We start from the raw sequence: 27,255 nt of genomic DNA on the forward strand, positions 1-27,255 counted from the left end.
AGCTACGCAATCTCTAAAAAAACTCACGAAAATATATTCATGTGACCGGCTGGAAGGCACACTGCAGACTTTGTGACCTTTTGTCTTTTCCATTGCGACTAGGACTGGGTTTCGATTCAGATGTTCCAGATCGATTCAATTTCTATTCGCAAGCTATCAAATCGATTCGATTTTGATTCTCGATTAAAATTTCGATTCCGGTTCTCGGGTAGGTTTTTATACTCGATTCTTGATTCAACTCAATGAAAATAGATTTAATACTATATTAATAAAAAGGACTGTGAACAGCAGTTTACAAGTGGGTAATTAATAAAAAGAAATTAAAAGCCACAACACTATCGTCATCGTCTTGCTTGCGAAATCTAAAATGCTTCCATACCTCTGACTTTTTATGTGAAGGTGGCATCAACGTCGATGAAGCACCTGAAACCGCCATTTTAAGAACTGAATGAATGAATGACAGGGTCGCCTTTCGCTCCTTGGTAACATTGTGCAAGGCAAACAAGAGGGTGACATTTAGTGAAGAAGACTAGTAATAGACTTTATGCCCAGCTGCACTACTTCCTGAACTTCAGCCAGCTCCTGGTTTCCTGTCTGCCATTATTGGACAAACTGATTAATCCAGGTGTGTCTGATTATTGTTGTTTTGACTACTGAGGTCAGGCACACCTGGATTAATCAGCCTGTTTGTGACTACTGAGGTCAGGCACACCTGGAATAATCGGTTTGTCCAATAATGGCAGACAGGAAACAAGGAGCTGGCTGAAGTTCAGTAAGTAGTGCAGCTGGGCATAAAGCCTATTAGATTAACGTTAATCTTACGGTTAATGTTTGCGGAAATAAATATGAAAGAAAAAAATCGATTCTGCTCTTTGAGAATCGATTTTGAATCGACCTCGTTAAAAAAAAGAAATCGATTTTTTTGCCCAGCCCTATTTGTGACTAGGCCTTTAGGGGCGCTAGACGTGAAAAATACATGTCTAGTGCCACCTAGTGGCCAAAAAGTTCTGCAGTGTGCCTTTAACCTCTTAAAAAAGCACCCCCACTCTGGCTCAAACCATGAAAAGACCTACTTTCACTACAAGGGTATTAGTATAAGTATAACTATATCATTAGAAAGAAGACATTTTGAGCTTCATTTTCCATGTTTCAAAATTATTTTAAGTTAAAAATTAAAAAAGTTAGAGAGGCTGAAGTACATTGGAATATTTTTTTAATACTAAAAATCTTAATGATAAATATGTGTGTGAAACCTAGAAATGCAATAATCCCAAATCCACAACTCTAAAGAAGTTATGTTTCACGTTTGAGGTAAATAGGCCCAAAACTTGCTTCTTGCAGAGGTTTTTGTAAGACTAGTGCCTTTTCTAAGTGCCAGTCACCCCCAAGTCTTTTGTTTACATGCATACACGTTCGTTCGTATTATTTATCCTTATGTTAGCATATAAAATGCAGTTTCCACACCAGGAAATAAAACGTCACACAAAGATCGTTGGATTCGTTATCTAATTAGCTACACGTTCTGTCTATCATTATTTTCCATGAAGTCATTGGAGGAATGAGCGAGTCAGATGACGTCACAATATTTGACAGCGCTGTTTGGATATTATGCATTATATTCCCGCCTACTTTTAGAAACAAAGTTTGACCGCAGGTTTAGCGGAACCTAAAGTGTAATCTCATATACAGTGTTACGACGTAAATAGTCCTCAGATATGTATATTCTATTACAAGACGTTCATGCGAAATTTGATGTAAACAACAGGCTATACATCTGTATTTCATGGATTATATAGATTTGTGGACAAAAATGGTCATTGGATGTATTATATTAGACGGTTTCATGAGTTAATCACGGTCAAAATGTACTACAGTGATTTGCCACGTCACAGCCCGTGACATTTATACGATATGGAGTTTAAACCCAGAAGACAAAAATATCACAAAAAAGCTGAAAAAAGAACGTAAGACAAGAAGAAAGTTTTCTCCTAATGATGTACAACACAACTAACTATGTTAACATCTAAAAAAAAGTGTTGGTTTATGTTTCATGACGCTTTAAGTCTGTGTCTTTAATGTTAATCAAACAACCCAAAACAAAAGAAAATCACTTCTGTGGCTCTTCTGCTAATGCAAAAAATTATCTGATCCGATCAAAAACCATAATGTAATCCGAACCATGAGTTTTTTGATCCGTCACAGCCCTAGCTTTGGGTTTAAAAACTTCCAAAACAACCGCCCAAACAAAAGAAGCATTCAATGCAAATTATGCTGCCTCAAGATTCTGGCTCAACCACATCTAATTTTATCAGGCATCTGAAAACGCATCCTGACAAGTCAGTAAGCATGTTTAACGTTAGCACAGCATTGACCATCTAATGTTACCGTTAGCTTGCTTCTTGGTTTAGATACGAGCTAACGTAATGAGAGGTTAACTCTGACTGTCTTCCTTATGAAATATAAATGAGAGTTTGTTTAACCCTCGTATGATGTTTTCAAAAAGTTTTTAAAATGTGGAAATTTTAGGTCCTATATACCTTTACTCTGTCAGGGCCTGCTGTTATTGTGTGTCTGTGTGTTCTTGTATATGGTTTATGAGGACACAAATGTGTATGACATGGGTATTACGAGACTTGAGACTTGACTTGGACTCTAGCCCAGAGACTTGACTTGGACTCGAGCTCAGAGATTTGCGAGCATCTCTTTTCCGTACACACAAATCCCTCCTCCATGACTCTTTCACTTCTATCCGCTCTTATGAGTGAAAATCCGCTGATGTAAAATTGAGTCTGGAGCGTCAGTGTGCAGCCATGATTCAGTGAAGCAGAGAAGAGTAAGTTAGCCAGCAGGATCACAGCAGGTAGAACTGGTCTGTGTTTTCGCTGCCGCAGACGACTTCTTATTCCACCCCGTCTCCCTCACTTCCTTATCCACCCTGTCAGCCACTTCAGATACCCTTCCCTTACAGCCACCCGTGATCGTTGCAGATCATATCAATTCCCCCAGGATACTAGCCAACAGCCCGGGTGTAGCCCGTTCTTCAAGTCCCTCTTTATCGAGTATCAGGAGTGCGATACGAGCATATTTAAGCACCGGTTGGCTGTTGTTACGCCGTTCCTCCATTCTAACACTCTCGGTACGTGAATGCACAAGCAGACCAAATCTGATTAAAAGTCCAATAAAAGAGTCCAATAAAAATCCAATAAAAAAAGACAAATAAGGACGTTTTCACATCTGTAATTCGGTTCATTTGGTCCAGACCAAAAGCAAAAAATGATACATTGTAACTTTTTTAGCAGATTTGGTTCCATTTCACATCACACTGATTGCTCTGATCCGCACCAATTGAAAGGAACCAAAATTCTGTCATGTGATAAGATCAACATCACTCATTGGCCACATGTATTTCAACGTATTTCCTAAACGGCTTCACTATTGGTCAGAATCAACGTGCGGCAAATTCCAACGAAACCCCCGGAAGTAAACAAAAGAAGGATAATACAGCAGACACCATGGACAGACGGCTGTGCGCTGTAATTATGTCTCCGTGGTTGTTATACATAGTTTGTATACAGCACTCTAGACAAACTGTTCATTTTCAGAATGAATCGCGGATGCGGCTTGAAAACAACGGTTTAATGCACTACAAACGGCGAAGACAAAAAATTTCCAAGGCTCAGCCCGCACCTCCTCGCAACTCCAGGTATGTCCGCGATTTGTCATTGTGCTAATATTGCTAATAGAAACGGTCAACAAACACTTCCTCATCCAATAATGCACTGCGCAGTTGACTACGGCAGCTGGTTTAGTCCAAAATGCGCAGTACTTTTGCAGTTAGGTCGGTTTGATCTCGGATCGTGTTCTCACCACGATCTGCAAGCTGGTCTCGGTCCGCTTGTTTGGTCCGCTTTTGGTGCGCACCAGAGTTTGATTGCTGCATTCTCACCTGCCCAAACGAACTGCACCAACTGAGCAATCGAACTCTGGTACGATTCAATCGAACTAAACAAGGCAGGTGTGAAAACCCCCTAAAACAAGGGATATCCACCACTCTTATCCCAGACTTAACACCCACATAGTTCGCTGACAGACGAGCACAAACAATAAAAACAGCCAATTGTTTGGAGTGAGCTGCGAGTTGCCAGCTGAGCAGCGCCACGAGGAATAACACAAAAATAAATTATATTATTAATTAAACTCAAATATAATGAAGAGTCAAAGATAATATAAAAAAGAGATTAAAAAGGACTCAACTTTATATACTTTATTTTCTATAATATTTGGACGCAACCCAAACTTCAAACAATCTTGGCAGCAGATTAAAATGAAACACATTCATTGTTAAAACTTTTTTAAAGTGATGAGAAATAAAAAATTAATATAGTACTCAGTAAGGTTGTGCCATAGACGAAAATATCGTGTATCGACGATCGTCAGACATATTGCTAATAGCGCAAGAGAGTCTTGCTTGTCTTGGACTTTTGCTCAAACCTGAATGCACTCCTAGCACCTGAACTTGTAATACGCACCGCTCTGACATTTCCTTGCAATAGAGAGGTTGTTAGGCGCGCTGAGGGTTAAAACGAGCAAGTTTGTTGTTCCCGCTCCCTGGTACGCAGGAAACTTTTTTTTAAGAAGGTTGCGGTCATGACAGTGTTGCCCTTGCTTCTTTTTTTGTCCACCAATCAAGTAACTTGTCATATTCTAAGTTAAGCTAATGTTAAGTTAAGCTGACTCCCACGATACTATCGTCTATCAGCACAACCCTAACATATGATAACTTAAATTTATCACTAGACCTCAAAGAAAGGTGCATGCTGATTTCATGATTTTGCCGTAATGCTTACACAGTGCCTTTAATTTACCAAAACAAATACTTGTTGCAATTTACAAACAAAATTTAAACAAACAAATATAATGTTCAGTGCCTTGTTCCATGAAGCTTATTTGCTACCCACGTAAGTTTGGGTAAGAGTTTTCAATTCATTTTATCCTTATTGTGAGATTTTAAAAAAATACTGTAAAGTAAAACCTTGATCACATTATTCAAAAGCAAACTGTGTCGCTTCTTGTTGTTGATATGGTTTTGAACTCTCTCTCTTCACCTGATAAATATGCACACCATGAAACAGATTAACCTAAATTAGCTTGGGTGGATTTGTCAGGTTTTGTCAACTCAAACTTGCAATTCTGACTCTGCTCAGCTTGCTTCGTCAACAGATCACAGATGTTCCAATAGGAATAAAAATGTAGCAAGTCTAACAATAGCAGTTATAGTACCTAAACAATGCATTCTGCATTTCTAAATCAGTGACCATGTCCTTTCAAACAATGCAGTCACATCACTGAAACCCTCCTCGCCCTTTATGTCATGTGACATATTACCCACTTTGACATGTGATATAGTCAGTCACTGCTGTGGCCTTTCTGCTCTTTAATCTAATCAAAACAGTCCAAGAACAGTGCCCAGCTGGGACAGCAGCATTATAGGATTCATTACACTAATGCTATAAAAACCTAAATCAAAGTAAAGAAACATAAATAGGAAAAAGCGTGGTAGACTTGAACTACCTACTGTAATGGGGTTGAATATTTATGTGCCTTGCACATACAAAGCCTGGTAACTTGTAATGTAGTCTGTAAGACAATCTCAGACAGCTGCATTCTTAAACAGCTGGACTTGACTCACAGTTGCAATAGTTAAAGTTAGGGTGTCACAATTCTCCAAATCCTCGATTCGATTCCATTTTCAATTCTAAAGTCATGATTCAATTTGATTCTAGATTTTTACTTTTTTTTTTTGAAAGCACAAAAAAATGCTGTGCCATTTTTAGACTAGACTTTTATGAAATATAATATCTGACCTCAAACTCAGAAACGACCAGTCCTGTCACAGACGCCGCTCTGCTGTGCACACTGTGCATGCTCTGATTGAGTTCAGCTGAAGGGGGCAGGCGCGTGCTGTTTTTTGTTTCCCATGTAAAGGGTAAAGAGCAGCTCGCGTGGTGTCTACAGCATCTGCCATGCTATCTTTTGACTAGCTGTAGCTAGCGAGGTTAGAGGAGGTTGACTCGCAGCACTCAACACGTGTGTTTTTTCCGCTTGGCAAGCAGACCGGACGTGACATGGGAGCGTGGCAGCATCGACGACTCCATGTTTTTAATTCAAAGTTTGAGGCTATGACTTAATTTTGACCGATTTCGATTTTAAATTGAAATCTTGACACCCTTAATGTGCAAGTATGTTTACATCGCCATAGAACTATAATTACAATAACGTTACAGATACACATGCATACCTGTATTTTAAAATAAGATAATTCTACATAAATCTGAAACTATGACAAGGATTTCTTTAAAATATTGTGCATATAGCTAATGGCACATTAGGTAGATGAACGCCTTATTTAAAGGAATAGTCTACCCTTTTGCCATATTAAACTATGTTATTACCTCAACCTATACGAATTAATACATACCTATCTTTTTTCAATGCGTGCACTGTACAGCGCGTTGTGAATGTGTTAGCATTTAGCCTAGCCCCATTCATTCCTATGGTACCAAAAAAAAAGTTTTATTTTGTGGCACCATACTTACTGGTATAACTCCTCATGTAATAGTCTTCAAATAGGGCATAAAAAAAAAAGTTTGGTTCCGGTTGGTTGTCAGTTTAGGTCATGGGTCGGTAGGGAATTTATTTTATTTTATTTTTTATTTTTTTTTACAGTGGCAGCAAGGGATAGGTAGGAAATTGTTAAATATTTAAATTGAATAGCGGATATATTTGAGGTGACTTTGGCCATATTGCGTGTTTGTCTCACGCAGCGCAGAGCCACGGATCTCCACGGATTATCTCTTTTTAATTGTGTGTGTGTGTGTGTGTGTGTGTGTGTGTGTGTGTGTGTGTGAGAGAGAGAGAGAGAGAGAGAGAGAGAGAGAGAGAGAGAGAGAACAGTAAATGCAGCTGAACGAATACACTGCGTGTTTTAAAGTAAAAAAATAAATAAATAACGAAACGCAATATGTGGAGGCCGGTGTTGAATCTGTCTGTATGATATGAAAAATATCTTGCGTGAGCCTGTGGCTAAAGTATAAAAGTGGAACTCTTTGTAGCATAATCAGGGCTTGACATTAACTTTTTTGCTCACCAGCCAAAGTGGCTAGTTGTTTTTCAAAGGTACTAGCCAAAGTTAAATTGTATATGATTAAATTTGACTTTGGCATCCTAAAATTACTTTAATTCGAGCTAATTTACTTGCTAAATTAGATGCAGACTGAATTTCAAATGCAGTCTGACTACCCGAATTAAGACAACATTTAGCTGGTATATAGCTGGTATATCAGTATAGATCATATAAGATGCAAGAAAAACATGCTAGTAATTAAGGCATAAATAGATTAACTTTGAATGAATATATTAAAAGTAGAACAGGGGCCCGTTTCAATAAGGAGGTTCAACCAACTCTGAGTTTAAACTTGAACTCTGAGTTGATTTACTCCGAGATAGTAAACTCTGAGTTTTCGGCTACAGAAAAGCACATTTGAGTTAGTTCAATCGACTCTGAGTAGGTTGACTCTGAGTTAAGCGCGTGCACAGCCACAATGAAAAGCCATCATCAATGGAGCTCAGATATTACGATTTACCATGGCAACAGCACGTGACAAAGAGGTCTTAATCATTTTTACTACTAAAACTGAAAGTGTTACTGCAAGTTTACAGCAACTACGAGCATATATTTTAAAGAAAATAGTTGTTTTTGTAAATTGCTACTCTAGTAAATGCGTACATTTAATTTTTCATCACAGTTAAAACATCCGAAGTAAATAAACTGAGGACTGTACATTATATTCATTTACATGCACATGCAATCCCATGGACAAAACGATGACAGCAGCTCAGCTAAAATAAAATTAAGCATAATACTTTGTCATATAAGGCTACAAACTTTACAAATGTTTGTCATGAATAAGACAAAAATTCGCCCAGCCGGGATTCGACCTCCGATCGCCGATGGTACGTCTGGCCAACTATTACACACAGCACTACCCACTAGACCAGCGATAATGACGAGTGGATACGTAAGAAATGTCAAGGCAACTGTATAGATGTAAAAGCACCACAAAGACTGATATTAGTCATATAATGATATTTATATATCTAAAATGACTGCAAAAAATAATAATTTCGCTCACATAAATGTAAGCGGATATGACAAAAAACACTTGGGGTCTCAAAATCCTCTCGGGACATAAATTTAACTTTCTACAAATGAATGCAACATCATCATCTACAGGATTCTCTATAAAAGTACATGACATTTTAGTCACTAAGACGATCTATGCACCTAAGTATATCATATTAGCTTTACAAGTCATTTCAATTTACTGTTTTAATTTTTTTAGTTGAAAGTTTAGTGTAATATATACAAATATAAAGTCGTAAGTTAAAATGGTTTGCACTGGCAATTTAATTATAACTTAAAGACAGCTACATTTTTTTTTACAGTGTACATGATAAAAATGTGCACAATGAATGAATGTACTAAAGCAGCTAACAAGATTAAACACCGCTACTCCTTTAAAAATGGGGAGGAGACCACAAGAAACTCAGAGTTTACAGGATAAAACCTGCTCCCGACCAGGTTAGGTTCAGAGAGTATGTTACTCCGGAAACAGACTCTGAGTATAAGTTACCTCTCCTTCTGAAACAGGCTTGACTTACCCCGCTGTCTCAGGTTTAACCTACCTCCCTTTTTGAAACGGAAAACTCAGAGTTTCCTTTATTTCAGGGTTAACAAACTCAGAGTTTTCACTTAACCACCTTTCTGAAACGGGCCCCAGGGGTGTAGAAGAAACACCAATTCTAAACTGAAAAGATAAACACAAAACCCATCGATAACCACTTTAAATATTTATTAACAACAGCAGTAAATACTGTCAAGATATGTACATTAATTTTACTGTCATGCAGATGTATTTTATAAGCTAAATGGTTTCTAGGGCCCTATAATTTCCGCGATCACGGAATCGCGAACGGAATCGCGGAATTGGCAAATTAACACGGAATTTAGTATTAACGCAGAATTTCGCGGAATTTTACATATTTAAAATAAAATTCTGTTTTTGTGTGGGAGAAGAACGTAAGTCTGAGGAAAATGCAGACCGGGGAAGCACATCTGGGTGACACACCCCCTCCCGTCATTTCAGTTACCCTTCCCCCTTCATAACACTGCGACCATGGCGAAGCGGCTCTCCGCTGCTGTAATTTCGTCTGCTAAAAAATTAAGAAATGTGACGCTAAGCCCTCAGTTCCGAGCCGAACAGTTTCCACATGACTTTTATGTGACCGGAGAATTGCTGTTTTGTTAATTTTGTCAACATTCCGTTGACTGGAAGCGCAAAGATACATGCACTGACCACCTGTTATCAAAAACTCACGTGAAAAACAAGGAGAAGCACAAAACCGCTAGCAAGGCCACCACGTCCATACAGACGTGCATTACTGCGGATGCATTTAAATCTTCAGACGCAAGGAAAGAGTTTGTTGAGGATTTTGTCGCTGTGTGTGCTGAGGCTGACATCCCTCTAGAAAAGATGACAAAACTGCGTCCGTTTCTAAAGAAGCACTGCAAACAGGGAGGAGCTCTACCTGAAAGTGTAAGCAGCCTTCGCCAACTTCATTTACCCCGAGTGTTTGAGCAACATACCTCCTCTGTGCTAAAAAAAGATCCGTGGGAAAAAGTACTCCGTTGTTGTGGATGAGACTACTGATGCAAGAGACTGCAGCGTCCTAAACATCGTCATTGGTAAGTTAGTGTGAATTTAACAGCATACCGAACACTTAGTTAATATAGACATGTGTGAATGCAACTGATGCACCCTTTTATAATTTTTTGTATTCAGTCATTAATAACATACCATTGCAACTATGTAATGGGATAAGTGAATATAGGTTATTCAAAATACATAATGATTTATAGCTGTGTCAGAATTAGAAAACAACTGATGCCCACGGGGGAATCTGGTTGACATGCACATTAAATAAGATTTAAAATGATTAATTAGAATATACCAGTTAAAACAGGGAGCTACACTGCGACCAAAAGGGTCGCATATGCGACCTTTTGAACTGCCGTTGCGACCCTAATTTTTAATGGGTCGCAAATGTGCTACCTAATGTTTTAGACAATATGCTATGATTTACTGTGAGCATTTATTAAAACAGAAATGTGGATTTTAAGAATATGTTTTATAACGTGCTCTGAGCCATCAACACGTTGGCTTCATTTTGCGTGAAAGCACGTCGTGTCTCTCCCTATCAGTGTGCGTTTGCGTGCTCAGCTGTTTCTCAATGAATTGGGTGGGACACGAAGCAAGCGCACTGTCTTCCATGTTTCTGAACTTGAGCAGAGGTCTTTCTTCACTGAGGACGCGGGACCCGTATGGTTCCGGGTTTATATTTTAAATGGTCTGTCGTAGGGGTGGGCGATATGACCAAAATCTTCTATCACGATAGGATTAATTTTATATCATGATAACGATATGTATCACGGTAGAGGTTTTTTTTATGTTTTAATAAGGTTTAAATCTTTAATACCATAGAAATGTTCATAATTCTCACAAAAACATATACAAGCATAGAAAGAAGATAAATACAAATAAAACTCAAGCTCTCTGAAGATAAACAGTGAATGATATGAGAATGATAATAAATAATTATGCATGTATGTATAGGCCTATATATATTTTTATTTAAGGTAGAAAAGTGATTTAATCAGGAGCAGTGAGAGATTTCCTCTCGATGCTGTTTGATTAAAGAGTAACTAAACCCTAAACCAACTTTTTTAAGTTAATAATCTGTAAAAATGATGCTTTATTAGTGCTGTTCATTGATTTTAGTAATTCTTTTGACATTTGGATATAAAGTGTTTCAATACTGCAATATATGGTGTAAAAACGTCTGAGTGCTGCCCTCTTCAGGTTGAACGGTGGCTACTGCAGTTGAATTTTTCTATTGGATGTTGGGTCCAAAAAATGACTCGTGACGTTAGCAGGTTCAAGCTCACCACGCCCTTGTTACGATCTCACTACACACTTGGTATGAGCTTAGTTCGTCCCCTCTATCTCCGTTGGGATCTGCCCACTTTTCTTGCATTTTTCAAATATTGCCAGTGGGTGGAGTCAGGCTCTGACCAGGGGTTTAGTTACGCTTTAACACGAGTGACAGACAGGAGCAAAATTAGGTAACTTCCCCTTTAAGACCAAAGTCCCTCTCCAAAACACTGACACATACACTGTTACACATGCGCTTTGTCTTTTAGCTGTTTACTTTCTCTTAAGACCTAACTGGTCGTGTTTATGAGGATGCTTGCAAAGACGGGAATTTTGACGCATATGTGTATTTAAGGCCAATAAAGCGGAAAATGCTCACGAGCTTAATGAGCAGCGGTCGCGCGACTTGCGCGCTCCTCACAGACAGAAAGAGAGCAGCGGTTGCGCGACTTGTCCGCTCCTGACACACATAAAGAACGCACGCATACAGATCTGCTGTCTGTGTTTCAATGGCTTAAAATAGCTTGTTTTAAAACTGCAGTGCTTAAATATGTGTACAAACGTTACGTTTTCTCGAGCACGCACACAGGAGCGTGACGTGAGTGCGTAACCTCGATAGAACCGATAGTCCAAAATCTCTACCGGTTGACAAATTTCTACCGGTTAATTATGTCTACCGGTTTATCGCCCACCCCTAGTCTGTCGGGTCCGGTTAGGTCCTAGTTTAATTACTTTGGGGCCCAAGTCTGATTAATGTTGTGTTTATAACCCGAGTCGATCGGAAAACGGCCATGAGCGCTACCGCGCTAAAGCTCGAGTGCATTTTCAGCGTGCCTCCGGTTACTATGGCGATGGTTCTTGTTACGACCACGCGCTGCATTTTCTGTCTCACATTTTTTTAATAATCTTATTATTAATAAACCATATCTTTTCTAAAACCATATCCATATTAAGTTTGGACAGAGATTGTAGCAAAAAGCAATGCTAATGTTAAGCCAATTGCACTGAACGAGCAAAGCAATGTAAAGTCTGTCACCGGGACAGCAAGTAGACTTTTAAATCTGAAATAATGAGTGGATTAAGCTTTTTAAATCGGCAAGAGAGAAATAGAAAGAGAGCAGAAGCAGGAAAAGTGCCTATCTAATAGAAATTATTACCATTATAACATCAGTCATAACATCAGTCACATTTATAATCTATAGACCTGCACTGTCTATTAATATACTATACATAGTATTGTTGTATTATATTGAGTTTGATAAAAGGGGTCTAATTGCTTCATATATCAGTGCAAAAACAGTAAGTGTTTTCGTGGTCCTTTGACAAACAGTGTCAGCTTTGTTAATGGCAAAGAAAGTTTGGGGTGGTTAGATTGATGAAATATAATGTGAAATTAATATTAATTTTCAATAAATCAAAGTATTGTGTTGTGTCACACATTATTAGTTCTTCGTCACATGTATAGTTGACCATAATTTGTCAGTGGGTAATAATTGTCCTTTTCATCGGCTACCACCACCAAGTAAATTTCAGATCTTTGGGAAACACTGCAACGTTTAAGAAAACAAGAAGGCATGTGGTTTAAAAGATGGCAACTAAAATAAAAAGCATATTTGTATGCAATACAGTTTCATTATTGTTCATTATTATCCAGAGCGCCTTAATACAACTTGAAAAAAATATGTGCGACCAAATCATATTTTGCGCCAGTAACTGAAAAAGTTGGTAGCGCAAGTGCCACCAGTGGAAAAGGTTAGTGTAGTTCCCTGGTTAAAAATAAACTTAGTTACTTTTTATTACTCTTTTTTTTGGACATGTAATACAGTTGGAAATAATGGCCATGATCTCCTTTCTCATTTTTTTAACTGATTTTTTATTATTATTAATATTATTATTACCACTACTACTACTACATGTACATGTCCAAAATAAAATAATTAACTCAAAATCATGTCAGTGCAGTCACTGTTGCCTTTTAATTAATATGAATGAAAAAAAATTAAATGGACATTTAGAACTACAGCTAATGTTTTTTTTCCTTAATTCATCACAGGAGTTGAAAAACAATATTTTCTTGTTGATGTCGTCTTCATGGAAAGATGCAACTATTCAACAGTTTCCCAAGAAATACTAGCCTCCCTCCACAGCAACGCTCTAGATCTTAATGATGCCTGGGCAGTGGTTACAGATAATGCTGCATACTGTCTGAAAGCATACAGGGAGGTCCTGAAAGGAGTGATGCCAAACAGCGTCCATGTTACCTGCCTCTGCCACATCATAAATCTGGTGGGTGAGACCTGGCAGCATTACAAATATTTCTCAGATGCTACCTCACTTGTCACATGGATGAGATCTGTGTTTTTCAAAAAGCCTGCCAGAAAGCGAAGATGGGTGGCCTTCCTCATCAACAAGGAGGCTGTGCAGGCCAAGGTTCCTCCTGAGGCTGTGTGTACTCGGTGGAATAGTTGGTTTGAGGCTGTCAAGTACCATGCAGAGCATGTTCACCTTTACAAACAGTTCTTCTTGTCAGAGGAGTCAACAGCCATGGCAGTCAAAAACATCCTCAGCCAGTTGGAAACAGAGGAGAAGGTGGAGAACCTCACTCTCAAGTTAACCTTCATCTCAGAGACTTGCTCTAAACTGATGACAGCCCTGACCATCCTGGAAGGAACCCACAGACCCACAGCAGTGTCTGCATACAATGTAATGGAGGATCTTGGGTCCTACCTAGTTAATGGAACAGCAAAAACATGTGGTTATGGGCCCAAAACAGATGAGCTACTGAGAAAAATGAGTTTCCGAGAGAAGAAAGACGTGCTGGACAATCTCCATGATGCTTTTCATTTGGCTTTCACAAAGTTCTCAAAGAACTGGGGGACACACATCCAGCCCGAGATGTGTACAGGTTGGTCAGGGTGTTTGATCCCAGACAGGCTCCAGCAATGCAAAAGCAGATTGAAGCCTACTCAACACTGAAGCCCCTGGCTAACCCATCAGCAGAGCTCACGGAGCAGTGGTTGGCCTATCAGCAATGTGTTTCCAGGGACCCCCTGCCAACTGATATGGAGCTTGCAAACTACTGGAGAGGCTTGAGTGCAAGATTCCCAAGAGTTGCAGAGGTGGCTTTGGCCTTCATCTACTTCCCAGTCAGCTCAGTTGACTGTGAGCGGAGCTTCAGCAAATACAAAACTCTTCTCACAGACAAGAGAGAAACACTCACTGAACTAAACACAAAGAGGCTGGCAATCATGTATTTCAATGGTGATGTCTGTGATAGGTGGGACGCTTAAATGAAGAAAGTTAGCTCACAAATGTTTAACTAGTTCTACTTGAATACTTCAACTTTAATTTCATTATTCAGGAAGTACTTGCTGTATTTTGCCTTGTTTTTGATGCACTTTAATCTACTGTATGGAAAAAAGTACTTATGTATATCTTTGAAATTGAGAGTTTTCTTTTTTGTCCTTTTTTTTACTTGAAAGAAAAAGCTAATGGAGCACTTTTATTTAAACTTATATAATGTATTTTTCTGGACTGTTTAAAGTTTATAAACATGAAGTTGTTACTTTAAGTACTTAAAGTGCAGTTGCATCATGCAGTATTTGTTCTGAAGAGTACTGAGTAAAAATGTGGAAAAAAAATGTTACCTCAATAAATTTAAGGTCATTCCTATTTTATGTGTGTACATTTTAATCATTAACATTAAAGGCACACTCTTTTTACGAATAAAATAACAGTAAAGGGTAAAAAAAATAATTAAAACGGAAAAAACGGAATTTGCAAAAATTAAAACGGAAAAAACGGAATTTGGGAAAAAATAAAACGGAATTTGGGAAAAAAATAAAACGGATTTTATAGGGCCCTAGGTTTCTGATAAAAGTGATTTAAGACTTTTAATGACAAATGTCGGGAGGGCATTATTGTTACATTAAAATGATGCGCGAACCTCTCGATGGCGGGTTTCTTTTGATTTCGTGTGCATTCAGATGCGCTGAATTTCTCTTCGCTCTTGCCCTGAGAGTTTGCACGCAATTTATATCTAATCAATCACTTCCATGCAATTGTTTTATCTTTCCCGAAGTGTGTATGCTCTCAGACTGCGTCCTCTTGTGCATTCGCAAATCCATCAGCTCTCGCGCGCTCTCTGGAAGGTGAACGCTTTGGTCCGCAACGCCCCGCTGATCGCGTGCGCGTCTCTCAACAGATCTCTGTGCGTTTCTCTGGGTGCAGAATGCTCATGGAAGTTGTAGTTTCCCAGTGTCGCATTGCGTATTGTTTATCATTTCGCATAACTTTTAAGAAAACGGACCCGCCTTACGACCGAAATCTTACCCGCGTTTGGCGGTGTTAATGTCAAGCCCTGGTCATAATACCATAAATTCAAATATTATAATTCACTTACTGCCAGCAAAAATGAGCCTTGGTTTGTGCTCTCTGGAAGAGAAAAGCCCACTTGCATATCGTTGTTCAGCTCGTCTTTTTTTGTCTGTAATTTACAACTTTCGGCGGGGCAAAAGATCACGTTGCTGTGCACGAAACAGCATCTCGAATGCACACCAAAAATTAGTGGCGACAACGATCTGTGAACTATTGTGTTAACGACTGTGTAGCTGCTTTGTTTGTTGCTGGAGGACGCGTGCTTTACAAAAACGGTGCTGTACTAAAAGGTAAATTATAGTTTGCCTCAAATTTTTTTTATTTGTGTATTTATTTAATGTGTATTATTTCTTCCCCAAGCTCATAAAATAAATTTGGGTCGCACATAAATTGGCAGGGTCGGTCGGAAACCGGAACCAAACAAAATTTTTTTTTAGGCCTAGGGAAAACACAGAAATGTTTGGTGGCTTCCCTGTTTGGTACCATAGGAATGAGTGGGTCTAGGCTAAATGCTAACACATTCACGACGCGCTGTACAGTGCACGCATTGAAAAAAGATAGATATGTATTAATTCGTCTAAGTTGAGGTAATAACATAGTTTAATATGGCAAAAGAGTAGACTATTCCTTTAAGCAATATCGCTCGAGTAGGAGTGTGATATAGCTCTATATCATCACGGCTGTGATTAGGCCAGAGGCACACGCACAAATGATCTTGTAATACCACAGTCTCTGCAAGTATACTCATAAAAACAGACATTTATAAGTGAGCAGTTGATCAGATGTGTCAGTGTATAGACTTTTTGCGAGTCGACGTCACACGCGCATGTGGTGGCAGAAAAACAGTGGAAAATGAATGAGACACGAGTGAAACGAACAATATAACTCACTAGAAAATGATGTGTTGTGCTGTTGAGTGTCAGAATAGGAATGACAAAATAGATGACCTTCATTTTTATAGTATACCGTCATCAAAGACACCATTTGAAGATAAACGTAGGTGTTTATGGTTGCAATAAAAGCCCTCAACCGGACAGACTGGAGTGATGAAATCATCTGAAAATCTTTTATAATTTGAATAGAAAATAATTAGAGAAGATATCCGGTGTTCTGTCGAAGTCTGATTCCTATATGTGTTTCTTATAGCGTTTTCATCATGTTACGTTTATAATTTATTTAGAAAGATTAAAGATTTGAATTAGTTCATAATATCAATAATATTACAATTTATTAAAGTTTTCGTATTTTTTTCGTTTTCTATTACTTCTTTTTACCTGATATCTTAGCCTATGTCTTCTTCCTGTTTGTTCTAAATTATGATGTTTACTAATAAATAGTAATGCACCGATGTATCGGCCACCGATATTTATCGGCCGATTTTTGATGAATTTGAAACCATCGGCATATCGGCAATAGCACGAGAAAGGCCGATACCGATTGTTTATTAATGAACTGCATAAAGAAATCCATTATATGTAAAAAAAATGGGTTAATGATGTTTATAAAATAAATGCTGAATAGCAAAAACCACCTTTGAAGGTTGTCATGCTGTCTTATTATATTTGTTTTAGCTTAATTTGTGCCTCTCTTATTATGTTGGTCAGTTATATGTTAATTAGATCCAATCCATTTTCGGTAAAAATAATTTGATGCAGAAATAAACTAGCTAATAGACCAACTGTATAGTATTGTATACAAGTGTTTAATATCGGTATCGGCATCGGACAGAAGTTGTCTGTTTATATCGGAATCGGTATCGGCCCAAAAAAATCCTATCGGTGCATCCCTACTAATAAATATATAAACATAGCACACGCACACACGTAAAGTGTTAATAATATATAAACAGGCCTATACAAATTCATTTGTATGTAAACATAATAGTTTTAGATCAAACACGTAGGCTAAAAATATAAGAAATTGAAAACAGGAAATGATGAAATATTTAATAAATGATATTATACAGCATACATGATAGTATTGCTCTTATAAGTACTTCAGCGATGACCAATAAAGAACAATACATATACATTACATACATGCACACAATTAGTAGCCAAGCCATTTAAACTTTTAATTTATAAAAAAAGTAACATATCTTGGTGAAAACTAGGGATGCACCGAATGTTCGGCAACCGAATAAGTAAAAAGGCCGAATAAATTTTGCCGAACAATGACGTTTTTAATGACGCAATCAAACCCGCGTAGAGTGAGAGGCGGGCGCTTTATGCAGCAAACATGTCAGCAGTGTGGAAGCACTTTAAAGTGTCAGAGAAAGAGGCAAAAACGGCCGTTTGCAGACATTGTTCTGCTGAATTGTCCAGAGGGGGTGCATCTGCAAAAACGTACAGCACTTCAAGTTTAATTTATCACTTAAAATCAAAACACCCCGAACATCATGCAGAGTACGAGAAAGACACGGCGGCGGCAACGGCAACAGCAGCAGCGAAAAGAAAAGTAGCTCCCGGTCCCACACCCACTCCATCTGTGGCTGACTTCTTAGAAAAGGCAAAAAAGTTTGCCAATGACAGTGCCAAAGCTAAAGGTATTACTAAAAGGATAATGGAATTCATCGCATTGGATGATCAACCATTCTCTGTTGTAGAGGATGTTGGATTTCGCAGGCTTATAGACTATATTGAGCCCCGTTACACCATCCCTAGTAGACGGCATTTCTCAGACGTGTGCTTACCTGAGATGTATAACGTCATTTCAACTAACGTCCATGAGCTTTTGGCTACAGATATTGCAGCCCTCAGCTTCACGACTGATATTTGGAGCTCGGATGTGAGCCCCACTAGTATGCTGAGTTTAACTGCGCAGTGGATCGACACAGATTTTAAGCTACAAAAGATTGTGCTTCACTCACAAGAGTTTAGAGGGTCCCATACAGCTGTAGCCATATCTGAGGCGTTCGCCAACATGTTTGACACTTGGCGTATCGACCGATCTAAAGTGCATGCAGTAGTAAGTGACAACGCAAGAAATATGGCTAAAGCCATGGAAGATAGCAATCTGAAAGGCATACGGTGTATGGCACACACAATTCAACTGGCGGTCAACGAGGGACTGTTGAGTCAGCGCAGTATAGCAGATGTGATAGCGATAGGCAGGAAAATTGTTGGCCATTTTAAACATTCACCGCTTGCCTATTCGCGCCTACAATCTATCCAAGAACAGTTCGGAATGCCACAAAAACGTGTCCAACAAGATGTGAGCACAAGGTGGAACAGTACATATTATATGCTGGAAAGCCTTTTTGCGCAAAAGCGAGTCTTGGCTACATACATAGCAGATCATGACCTGCCCGCGACATTCACCGCATACCAGTGGGTGTTAATCGAGAACATTCTCTCTCTTCTCGCCCCCTTTGAGCAGATAACAAAAGAGATAAGCTCATCTGATGCATCTGTGGCAGACGTCATACCCTTACTTGCAGCACTAAAGCGTCTTTTAAACAAAGAGGCTGAAACAGACCACGGAGTAAAAACAACTAAAAGTGCGCTCTTAGAAGCTGTCAGCTCACGATTTAGTCAGGCGGACTCAGAACCCCTGTACTGCATCGCGACTGTGCATGATCCACGATATAAACATCATTACTTGGATGTGGGGAAAAAGATGCGCACACGAGAAATGATCCAGGCCGAGTTGGATTTGGGAAAGCCGCTAGGTGATGGAGACGGTCAGGTGATGCACAGCGCAGGAGATGAAAACAGCGCAGAGAGTAAACGGGCTCGTACTACAGATGAGCCGCACACAGTCTCGCTGTCTGACATGTTCGATGAGATCCTCCAAGAGAATAACCCATTTGCAAGACAGAGGACAAGCTCGACCGCTCAACAGTTAGATGGGTATCTCTCAGAAGTCCCCATCCCCAGGAGCAATAACCCTCTCGAATTTTGGAGGACCAATCAAGGCCGCTTTCCCGACTTGGCGCAGATGGCACGCAGGTAGGCTACTTGTATGGGAAATTAATTTAAGATTTTATTTATTTTTTGGATTATGGTAACACTTTATAAGTAGTTTCTATTTTTAACATTAACTAACAATGAAAAACCCTTATTAAAAGCATTTATTAATCTTAATGTTTACATTTACTAATACAGTATTAAAATTAAGTATCACATTTGTAATTTTTGAATTAAAAAGTATCAAAAGTGGTAGGCCTATTTGTTAAAACTGTTAATGCACTTATACTAACATGAACTAAATATTTTTTATTATCTTACATTAACGAAGATAAATAAATACCATAACAAATGTATTGCTCATTGTTAGTTCATGCAATAATGTTAACAAACATTGTAAAGTGTTACTACCTATATTTTATATTATGTATTTTGTGAAAATTTAACTATTTTCAGTGTAGTAAAATAGTAGGCCTACACTGGGTTTCAACCATTTCATTATCTTGAAGACATTGTTCGTTTTGAAATAAGCAACTGTCAGAAAACTGCAATAAAATGTTCAACTATTCTGCAGGTACTTGTCTGCTCCATGCACAAGCACCGACAGTGAGAGACTGTTTAGTGCTGCATCTCATGTCATCGATGAGAAAAGGAACCGACTTTCATGTGAGAAAGCAGAGAAGCTACTTTTCATAAAGAAGAACCTGCCACTTTTCCTGAAGAAGTAGGCTAAGTAGGCTTATGTCTAGGACAGTTATTCATTTGTTGTGGGTTCATCCACATTTTTTGCACTATTCAATGCACATTTGTTGTTGTAGACATACAGAGTTACATTCTTTCAGCAGTCAGTTATAGGCCTAACATAGGCTATCAAGAAGGGGGGCTGGCTTCAAAAATGGCCAATTTTTTTTTTACTAATTTATTTATTTTAAGTTATATTGTGCTTTGTTTGTATAATATTTGCTGGAATGTTCAAAAATGTTCAGTGTTAAATAAATATTTTGAAATTGTATTTTTGCTATTTGATTTATTTATCTGAAAAGCAACACAAAATAGTAAAAAGCAAATTTTTACTATTTAATTATTGTAATGGTGAAAAAATTGGCAAAATAAATGGAAAAAATGCGAAACACCGCGTTCGGTATTCGGCCTTCGGCTTTCGGCCAAGCATTTCATTATTATTCGGCTTCGGCCAAGAATTTCATTTCGGTGCATCCCTAGTGAAAACGTTATAAGAAACTTTACACTTAAGAGAAATATATGGGAAACAGACTTCTACAGAACACCGGATCCTTAAAAATCACAGTTTAACGCTAAAACACTTCACACAGCTATTGAGAAGCATTCACTTTCTGCCACCAGTTGGGCTCCGCCCACAAAAAAAGTCATCTCTGTTTGCAAACACGCAAAAGATCTATAGATCAGCGCTTCTCCGTTCTTAAAGGGACAGTTCATCTTATAAGAAAAGCTTATGTTTGAGTCGTTATGTAAATCAGACTACAGAAGACAAAAGGAAAATCACTTTTATAGCTTTAAAAAGATCAATTATATTTAATTTATAGAATGAAAACAGTGCTATATTAATTTGATACTGTTTCTCTACCTAATCAATACTGTTAGATCTTACTTTATTTGTAAATTTGTTCTTTTCCATTTTATATGTTTGTAATTTCTTGATTTGTTCTTATTTTATTTTCCAACATCACTTTTTTGCTTATCTGAAAATAATTCAACCCATGACTCAAAAACCATAATGCAATTCATTTAACCAGTACTATATTGCAAAATTAAGTAATTTCTCATTATATGTAAAGCTCATTCATGACTCCCATTTCGCATATTCGCTATTACTGTATACTAGCATCTATGGGTTTCAGTAAACTCAGCGCGTCATATTCAGCACCAAGATGACTGACATAAATATATATATTAACGAATTAAATGCAGCACCAAACAATTCCGCACCAACCAACAGGCTGTAAAATACAAAATGAAAACGACTGAACAAATCAAACGAACGCAAGCAAGCAAGCACGGAGGCCCCTATTGGCCGGGGCCCCTGGGCTCATATCTATATAATACATTAAGTATGACATTTATATACAGCACTTTTATATATATATATTAGGTCTGTAACAGACCTAAATCATCTTTGCTGCACAGTTGCATTTTTTCTAGTTACCGAATCTGTTACTGTAGTTAATGAAGTGATTACTTTAATTTCTGGTGCTATATTATATTAATATGTCTCTAATAAGATTGGTTACAAAAATGATTCCTACACGATCTAATGTGTTTCATGTTATTAACTTACTGTCATGCATTGTGTGCAACATGTTTTGTCTCCCTCTTCGTGTTTTGTCCACTTTCCCGGTTGCTAAAAAAACTCTTAAGCCTCTTAAAAGTCCTCGTCCGTACTCCTAACAATTTTGACCTTAAGACCTCTTTTAAGGGTTAAGATGCTTTCTGAATTACTTTTTTCTTTACTAGGATTTTTTCTTTAATTTTAATCCTGAAGGAGGTCGCATAATGGACGAGAAGTGCAGTGCCATGTCTCATGTAGGAAAACAGGTGCAGCAGGGAATTTTAGCAGCATCCAGAGTCACAGCGGACAGCCGCCCTAGGACCCACCAGTGTGTGTACATTCTTAGAAAATTCTCAGATTTTTTTAGGTTTTATTTAAAAGTTTGTAGTGAGATAACATCTGTTAGGGGAGGAGCCCCTCTGCCCCACCAAATTCTCAAGTTTTTGCTAGCAGTTATATGTTACCTTTATTCATAACTGACCAGCACAAATATAAATTATAACAATTGGTAAGTCTGATAAAAGACAAAAAATGTATCCAAATTAAATAAATTGCTCTACATATTAAAAAATACAAATGTATCCAAATTTAAATGAAATCTGTATTATATACAGTAGGATTGCAGCACTTGCCATTAGGGCTGTCAACGAATATTCTAAATTCGAATATATATTCAAATAATATTCAAATAATTTTTATTTATATTTTTAAGTAGAGGCGTGGCTGTCTGCCTGCTTTGTGAGTGGGCGCACTAGTGCGCCTGGTTCAGGGACAGGTCACACTGTCTGTCACTGATGCGTCTTGCATGGAAGATGGCAGAAAGTCGACCGCAGCAGAGAAAGCGATTTTAACCCCGAAAAATCTAAAAAGATATGTCTGGAAGTACTTCAGATTTTGGTCGGTAGGAGGTAAAATTGTTGAGCCGCGAGATAAAGTTGTTAGCATACCATTCGACCACTAGCGACATGATGTCACATCTCGAAAATGTGCACCCAAATGAGCATGGCATCTTGTACACACTGCATATTAATTCGTTTGTCACTTCAACTTAGAATGCTTAATCCTGTTCTGTACACACACACTTCAGTAATTTACGGGACTGACAATCGCATTCTACAACCGCATTAACTCCCGTAAACTGCAGTGACAACCGCATTTACAGAAACTTTGCATAGTGTGTAGCCTACATAACCGAACTGAACAACTAGTAGTTAATAAAGTGTTTAAACGTGCATCATGGACATGACAGGTCTCTCTTCTGAAGAAATAAATTATTATAAGGGGGAAAAGTCTTCTGTGGTACAGAGAATGACAGAGGCACAAGCGTTTGCTGCTCAGTGTTGCCAGATCTTGCACTAAAAAAACAGCGAACAAGAAAAATCCAATAATAAACCAAAATAAATCCAAATGCTTTCATCAAATATCAAAATATTGGGACTGGCACCTTCACATTTTAACAACACTAAAAACTTGATCGCTTCATGAGCCAAAAGCCATAAACGGTTAAGCGCTACAATGGTATGTGAGTACAAAAAAGACGAGGACCTGGCAACACTGCAAGAGCGCGCGCAGCCTCACAAATTCGTACAATACACAACGACATGACGGAGGTTTATTGCAAAACATAATGCTGTTAAATTATTTTCATCAAAGCTGTGAGTGATAAGCACGTGAGACGGCTGACCATTGCTATGGTTATCTCTGTGTCAATCATCACATTTTCACATTTAAATGCGGTTATCACTCCTGAAAGTTTGCAGCAATGTGTGGAACTCCAGCTAAACAGTCACATCTTAACACTTACTTTGCATCGCCCGCCACAAGCTATTTGTCTGCAACACAACAAGAGGTCATAACGGAGAAATTAATTTCGTTCATTTGTAAGGACATGAGACCGATCAGTGTCGTGGATGGAGCAGGCTTCAGGGAGTTTTGTCAAGCAATGTAACCGAGGTACCATCTCACTTTGATGTCTCTTGATTTACTTGTTTTGTGTATGCAATATACGTTGTCAAATATGTTTAAACTTAAATAGACTACCTATAGAAGTAGTTATGTCTCTTTATATTAATATATAAATATTCGTGGGTTGTTTAGGGAGAATATTCGAACGTCATTTTTGAGCAATTTTGACAGCCCTACTTGCCATCAGCATGTATTTTAAGCTGTGTTTAAGAGAGATAAGGTTACATGTTCAGTACTACATGGCAATAATAATGAAATACATCTCTGGTCCTTTCATTAATTTCAGGAAGCCTCTAAGTTAGTTTCAGGTAAGCTTAAGCTTCTGATTGCAAAGCAGTTGGGGAGTTTTTTAATAAATCAAGCATAATTTAACACGTATTTGGCTATATTCAAGAAACCTGCGTTATTTACAGCATTTATTGGATCTTGCTCTTCTAACTTTCACTCCGTGCGTGCATGCACCACGCATCCACGTGATTGACAACAGAGGAGCGCGAGAAAAACTAGAGACAGCTAAACTCGACAGATAACTTCCCTGCGCCTCGTCCATCAATTGTATATAGCAGGAAAAGTTATCAGTCTCTTAGAAATAAAGACGGTTTCATCGGACGCACGTGATACACGTCTGGATCCGAACCTTACTTCCGGTTTCGTTTTCTTAATGGTCTGACTAGTTGCTAAACTGATCTCTTGAACAAATGCCTCGTCGAAAATAACAAATGTTTTGATTTCCTAGATAATTAGGGCCCTATAAAATCCGTTTTATTTTTTCCCAAATTCCGTTTTATTTTTTCCCAAATTCCGTTTTCTCCGTTTTAATTTTTGCAAATTCCGTTTTATCCGTTTTAATTTTTGGCAATTATATTTTTTACCCTTTACTTTTATTTTAGTCATAAAAAGAGTATGCCTTTAATGTTAATGATTAAAATGTAAATGATTTGGGGGAAAAACTGGATAACAGGATTACTTAATGACTATAAAAGATGCATTTACACACGCACATACACACGCACGCGCGCGCACACACAACTCAATTCAATGCATTGTTTTTTAGTGTTGTTGCAGGAGGCTACAACAAGGTGTCAACGAAGTGGTGCCTTCAGAAGTGCCTTAAACACATCAATCCAGCGGAACACGATCCATATTTTATACACAATCGCTTGAAATGCATATAACTTTACAAACATACACAGGATAGTGATCTGACTTAGGACAGCATGAGCACGCAGCTCTTTGCACGTGCGAGCGAAAGAGAGACAGAGAGCGGCGCCATGATGCAGATGATTATATTTTAAATGCGAGGGATAGTTAGTTTGCCTCAGCTCGCTTGAAATGCATAAAACTGAACAAATACATAAGGATTTGTGTCCGCACTTCGGACAGATGCGTGAGCGCGTGACCGTGAGAGGTACAGTGAGACAGACATGGATGAGAGAGTGCATGTATCTTTGCGCTCACCGTGAACAGAGTGTTGACTAAACTTCCAAAATAACAGTTATCCGGTCACATAAAAGTCATGTGAGACCTGCTCGGAACTAAGTGCTTAGCGTCGAATTTCTTAATTTTTTCGCTGACGAAATCAGAGTCGTGGAGAGCCGCGTCGCCATGGGTTCAGTGTTTTGGAGGAGGTCTGAAACGACGGGAGGGGGCGTGTCGCCCAGATTTACTTCCCCCGGTCTGCATTTCCCCCAGACATACGTTCGTCTCCCACACAAAAACATAATTTTATTCAAAATATGTAAAATTCCGCAAAATTCCGCGTTAATACTAGATTCCGTGTTAATTAGCCAATTCCGCGATTCCGTCCGCGATTCCGTGATCGCGGAAATTATAGGGCCCTAGATAATCTATGTGTTGTTTTTTTGCTTGTTATATAAATAAACCACGTTTAAAGAACTTTGTTGTTATTTATTCTTAGCGGAGTTTACCGGAAGTTACGTGCGGAAAGCGACAGCCACTTGTTTATGTTGTTACTGCTGAAACGGTCTATAAGAGAGCCCTGGGAATGTACTGTTGTTTCTCCACGATTAACCTGTCCTTTACAGACATTGCAGCTTGCAATCTAAATGTCCTGCGCACAGATTTCGAAATGCTTTTACACAAAAGACATGTTTGCGAATGATAAAAATGTAGTCTTTGCACGCGGGTGCACTTCCGGAAAAATTGGCCGAAAAAATACAAAAACCGGCCAGAGGGCGCTCTTGTGCAGAAACTCTGAACAAGAGAACGCAAGCCTCTATGAATGGCTGAAACCATAGACCAGGGAGCTACACTGCGACCAAACTGGTCGCATATGCGACCTTTTGAACTGCCGTTGCGACCCTAATTTTTAAGGGGTCGCAAATGTGCTACCTAATGTTTTAGACAATATGCTATGATTTACTATGAGCATTTATTAAAACATAAATGTGGATTTTAAGAATACGTTTTATAACGTGCTCTGAGCCATCAACACGTTGGGTTCATTTTGCGTGAAAGCACGTCGTGTCTCCCCCCATCAGTGTGCGTTTGCGTGCTCAGCTGTTTCTCAATGAATTTGGTGCGACGCGACGCAAGCGCAGTCAGTGTCTTCCATGTTTCTGAACTTGAGCAGAGGTCTTTCTTCACTGAGGACGCGGGACCCGTATGGTTCCGGGTTTATATTTTAAATGGTCTGTCGGGTCCGGTTAGGTCCTAGTTTAATTACTTTGGGTCCCAAGTCTGATTAATATTGAGTTTATAACCCGAGTCGATCGGAAAACGGCCATGAGCGCTACCGCGCTAAAGCTCGAGTGCAGTTTAGCGTGCCTTCGGTTTCTATGGCGATGGTTCTTGTTACCACCACGCGCTGCGTTTTCTTTCTCACATGTTTTTAATAATCTTATTATTAATAAACCATATATTTTCTAAAACCATATCCATATTAAGTTTGCACAGATTGTAGCAAAAAAGCAGTGCTAATGTCAAGCCCATTGCACTAAACGAGCAAAGCAATGTAAAGTTTGTCACCGGGACAGCAAGTAGATTTGAAAATAAAATAAGTGGAATAATATTATTGAAATAATAAGTGGATTAAGCTTTTTAAATCGGCAAGAGAGAAATAGAAAGATAGAGCAGAAGCAGTAAAAGTGCCTATTTAATAGAAATTATTACCATTATAACATCAGTCATAACATCAGTCACATTTATAATCTATAGACCTGCAATGTCTATTAATATACTATACATAGTATTGTTGTATTATATTGAGTTTGATAAAAGGGGTCTAATTGCTTCATATATCAGTGCAAAAACAGTAAGTGTTTTCGTGGTGCTTTGACAAACAGTGTCAGTTTGTTGATGGCGGGGAAAGTTTGGAGTGTTTGGATTGATGAAGTATAGTGTGAAGTTAATATTGATTTTCAATAAATCAAAGTGTTTTGTTGTGTCACGCATTGTTGGTTCTTCGTCACATGTATAGTGGACCATTGTTTGTCAGTGGGTAGTGATTGCCCTTTTTGCCGGTTACCACCACCGGGTGGATTTCGGATCTGTGGGAAACACTGACTGCGGCGTTTGGGAGAACAAGGCGGCATGTGGTTTAAAAGATGGCAAGTAAAATAAAAAGCGTATCTGTATGCAATACAGTTTCATTATTGTTCATTATTAACCAGAGCGCCTTAATATAACT

The 27,255-nt window shown here is 38.5% G+C and overlaps 2 protein-coding genes across 6 annotated transcripts in view; one reads left to right on the top strand and one right to left on the bottom strand.

The window, feature by feature from the left end:
• Positions 1-27,255, bottom strand: part of vldlr (very low density lipoprotein receptor) — a 156,081-nt gene that overhangs the window by 125,102 nt on the left and 3,724 nt on the right. The window lies entirely within an intron of this gene.
• Positions 15,683-20,405, top strand: LOC129447403 (zinc finger BED domain-containing protein 4-like). The gene is made up of 2 exons (XM_055209132.2): positions 15,683-19,378; positions 19,911-20,405. Exons 1-2 carry the CDS (start codon positions 17,667-17,669, stop codon positions 20,062-20,064), a joined length of 1,866 nt encoding a protein of 621 aa, XP_055065107.2. The 5' UTR covers positions 15,683-17,666; the 3' UTR covers positions 20,065-20,405.

Source organism: Misgurnus anguillicaudatus, chromosome 12, assembly GCF_027580225.2.
Source record: "Misgurnus anguillicaudatus chromosome 12, ASM2758022v2, whole genome shotgun sequence".
NCBI lineage: Eukaryota > Metazoa > Chordata > Actinopteri > Cypriniformes > Cobitidae > Misgurnus > Misgurnus anguillicaudatus.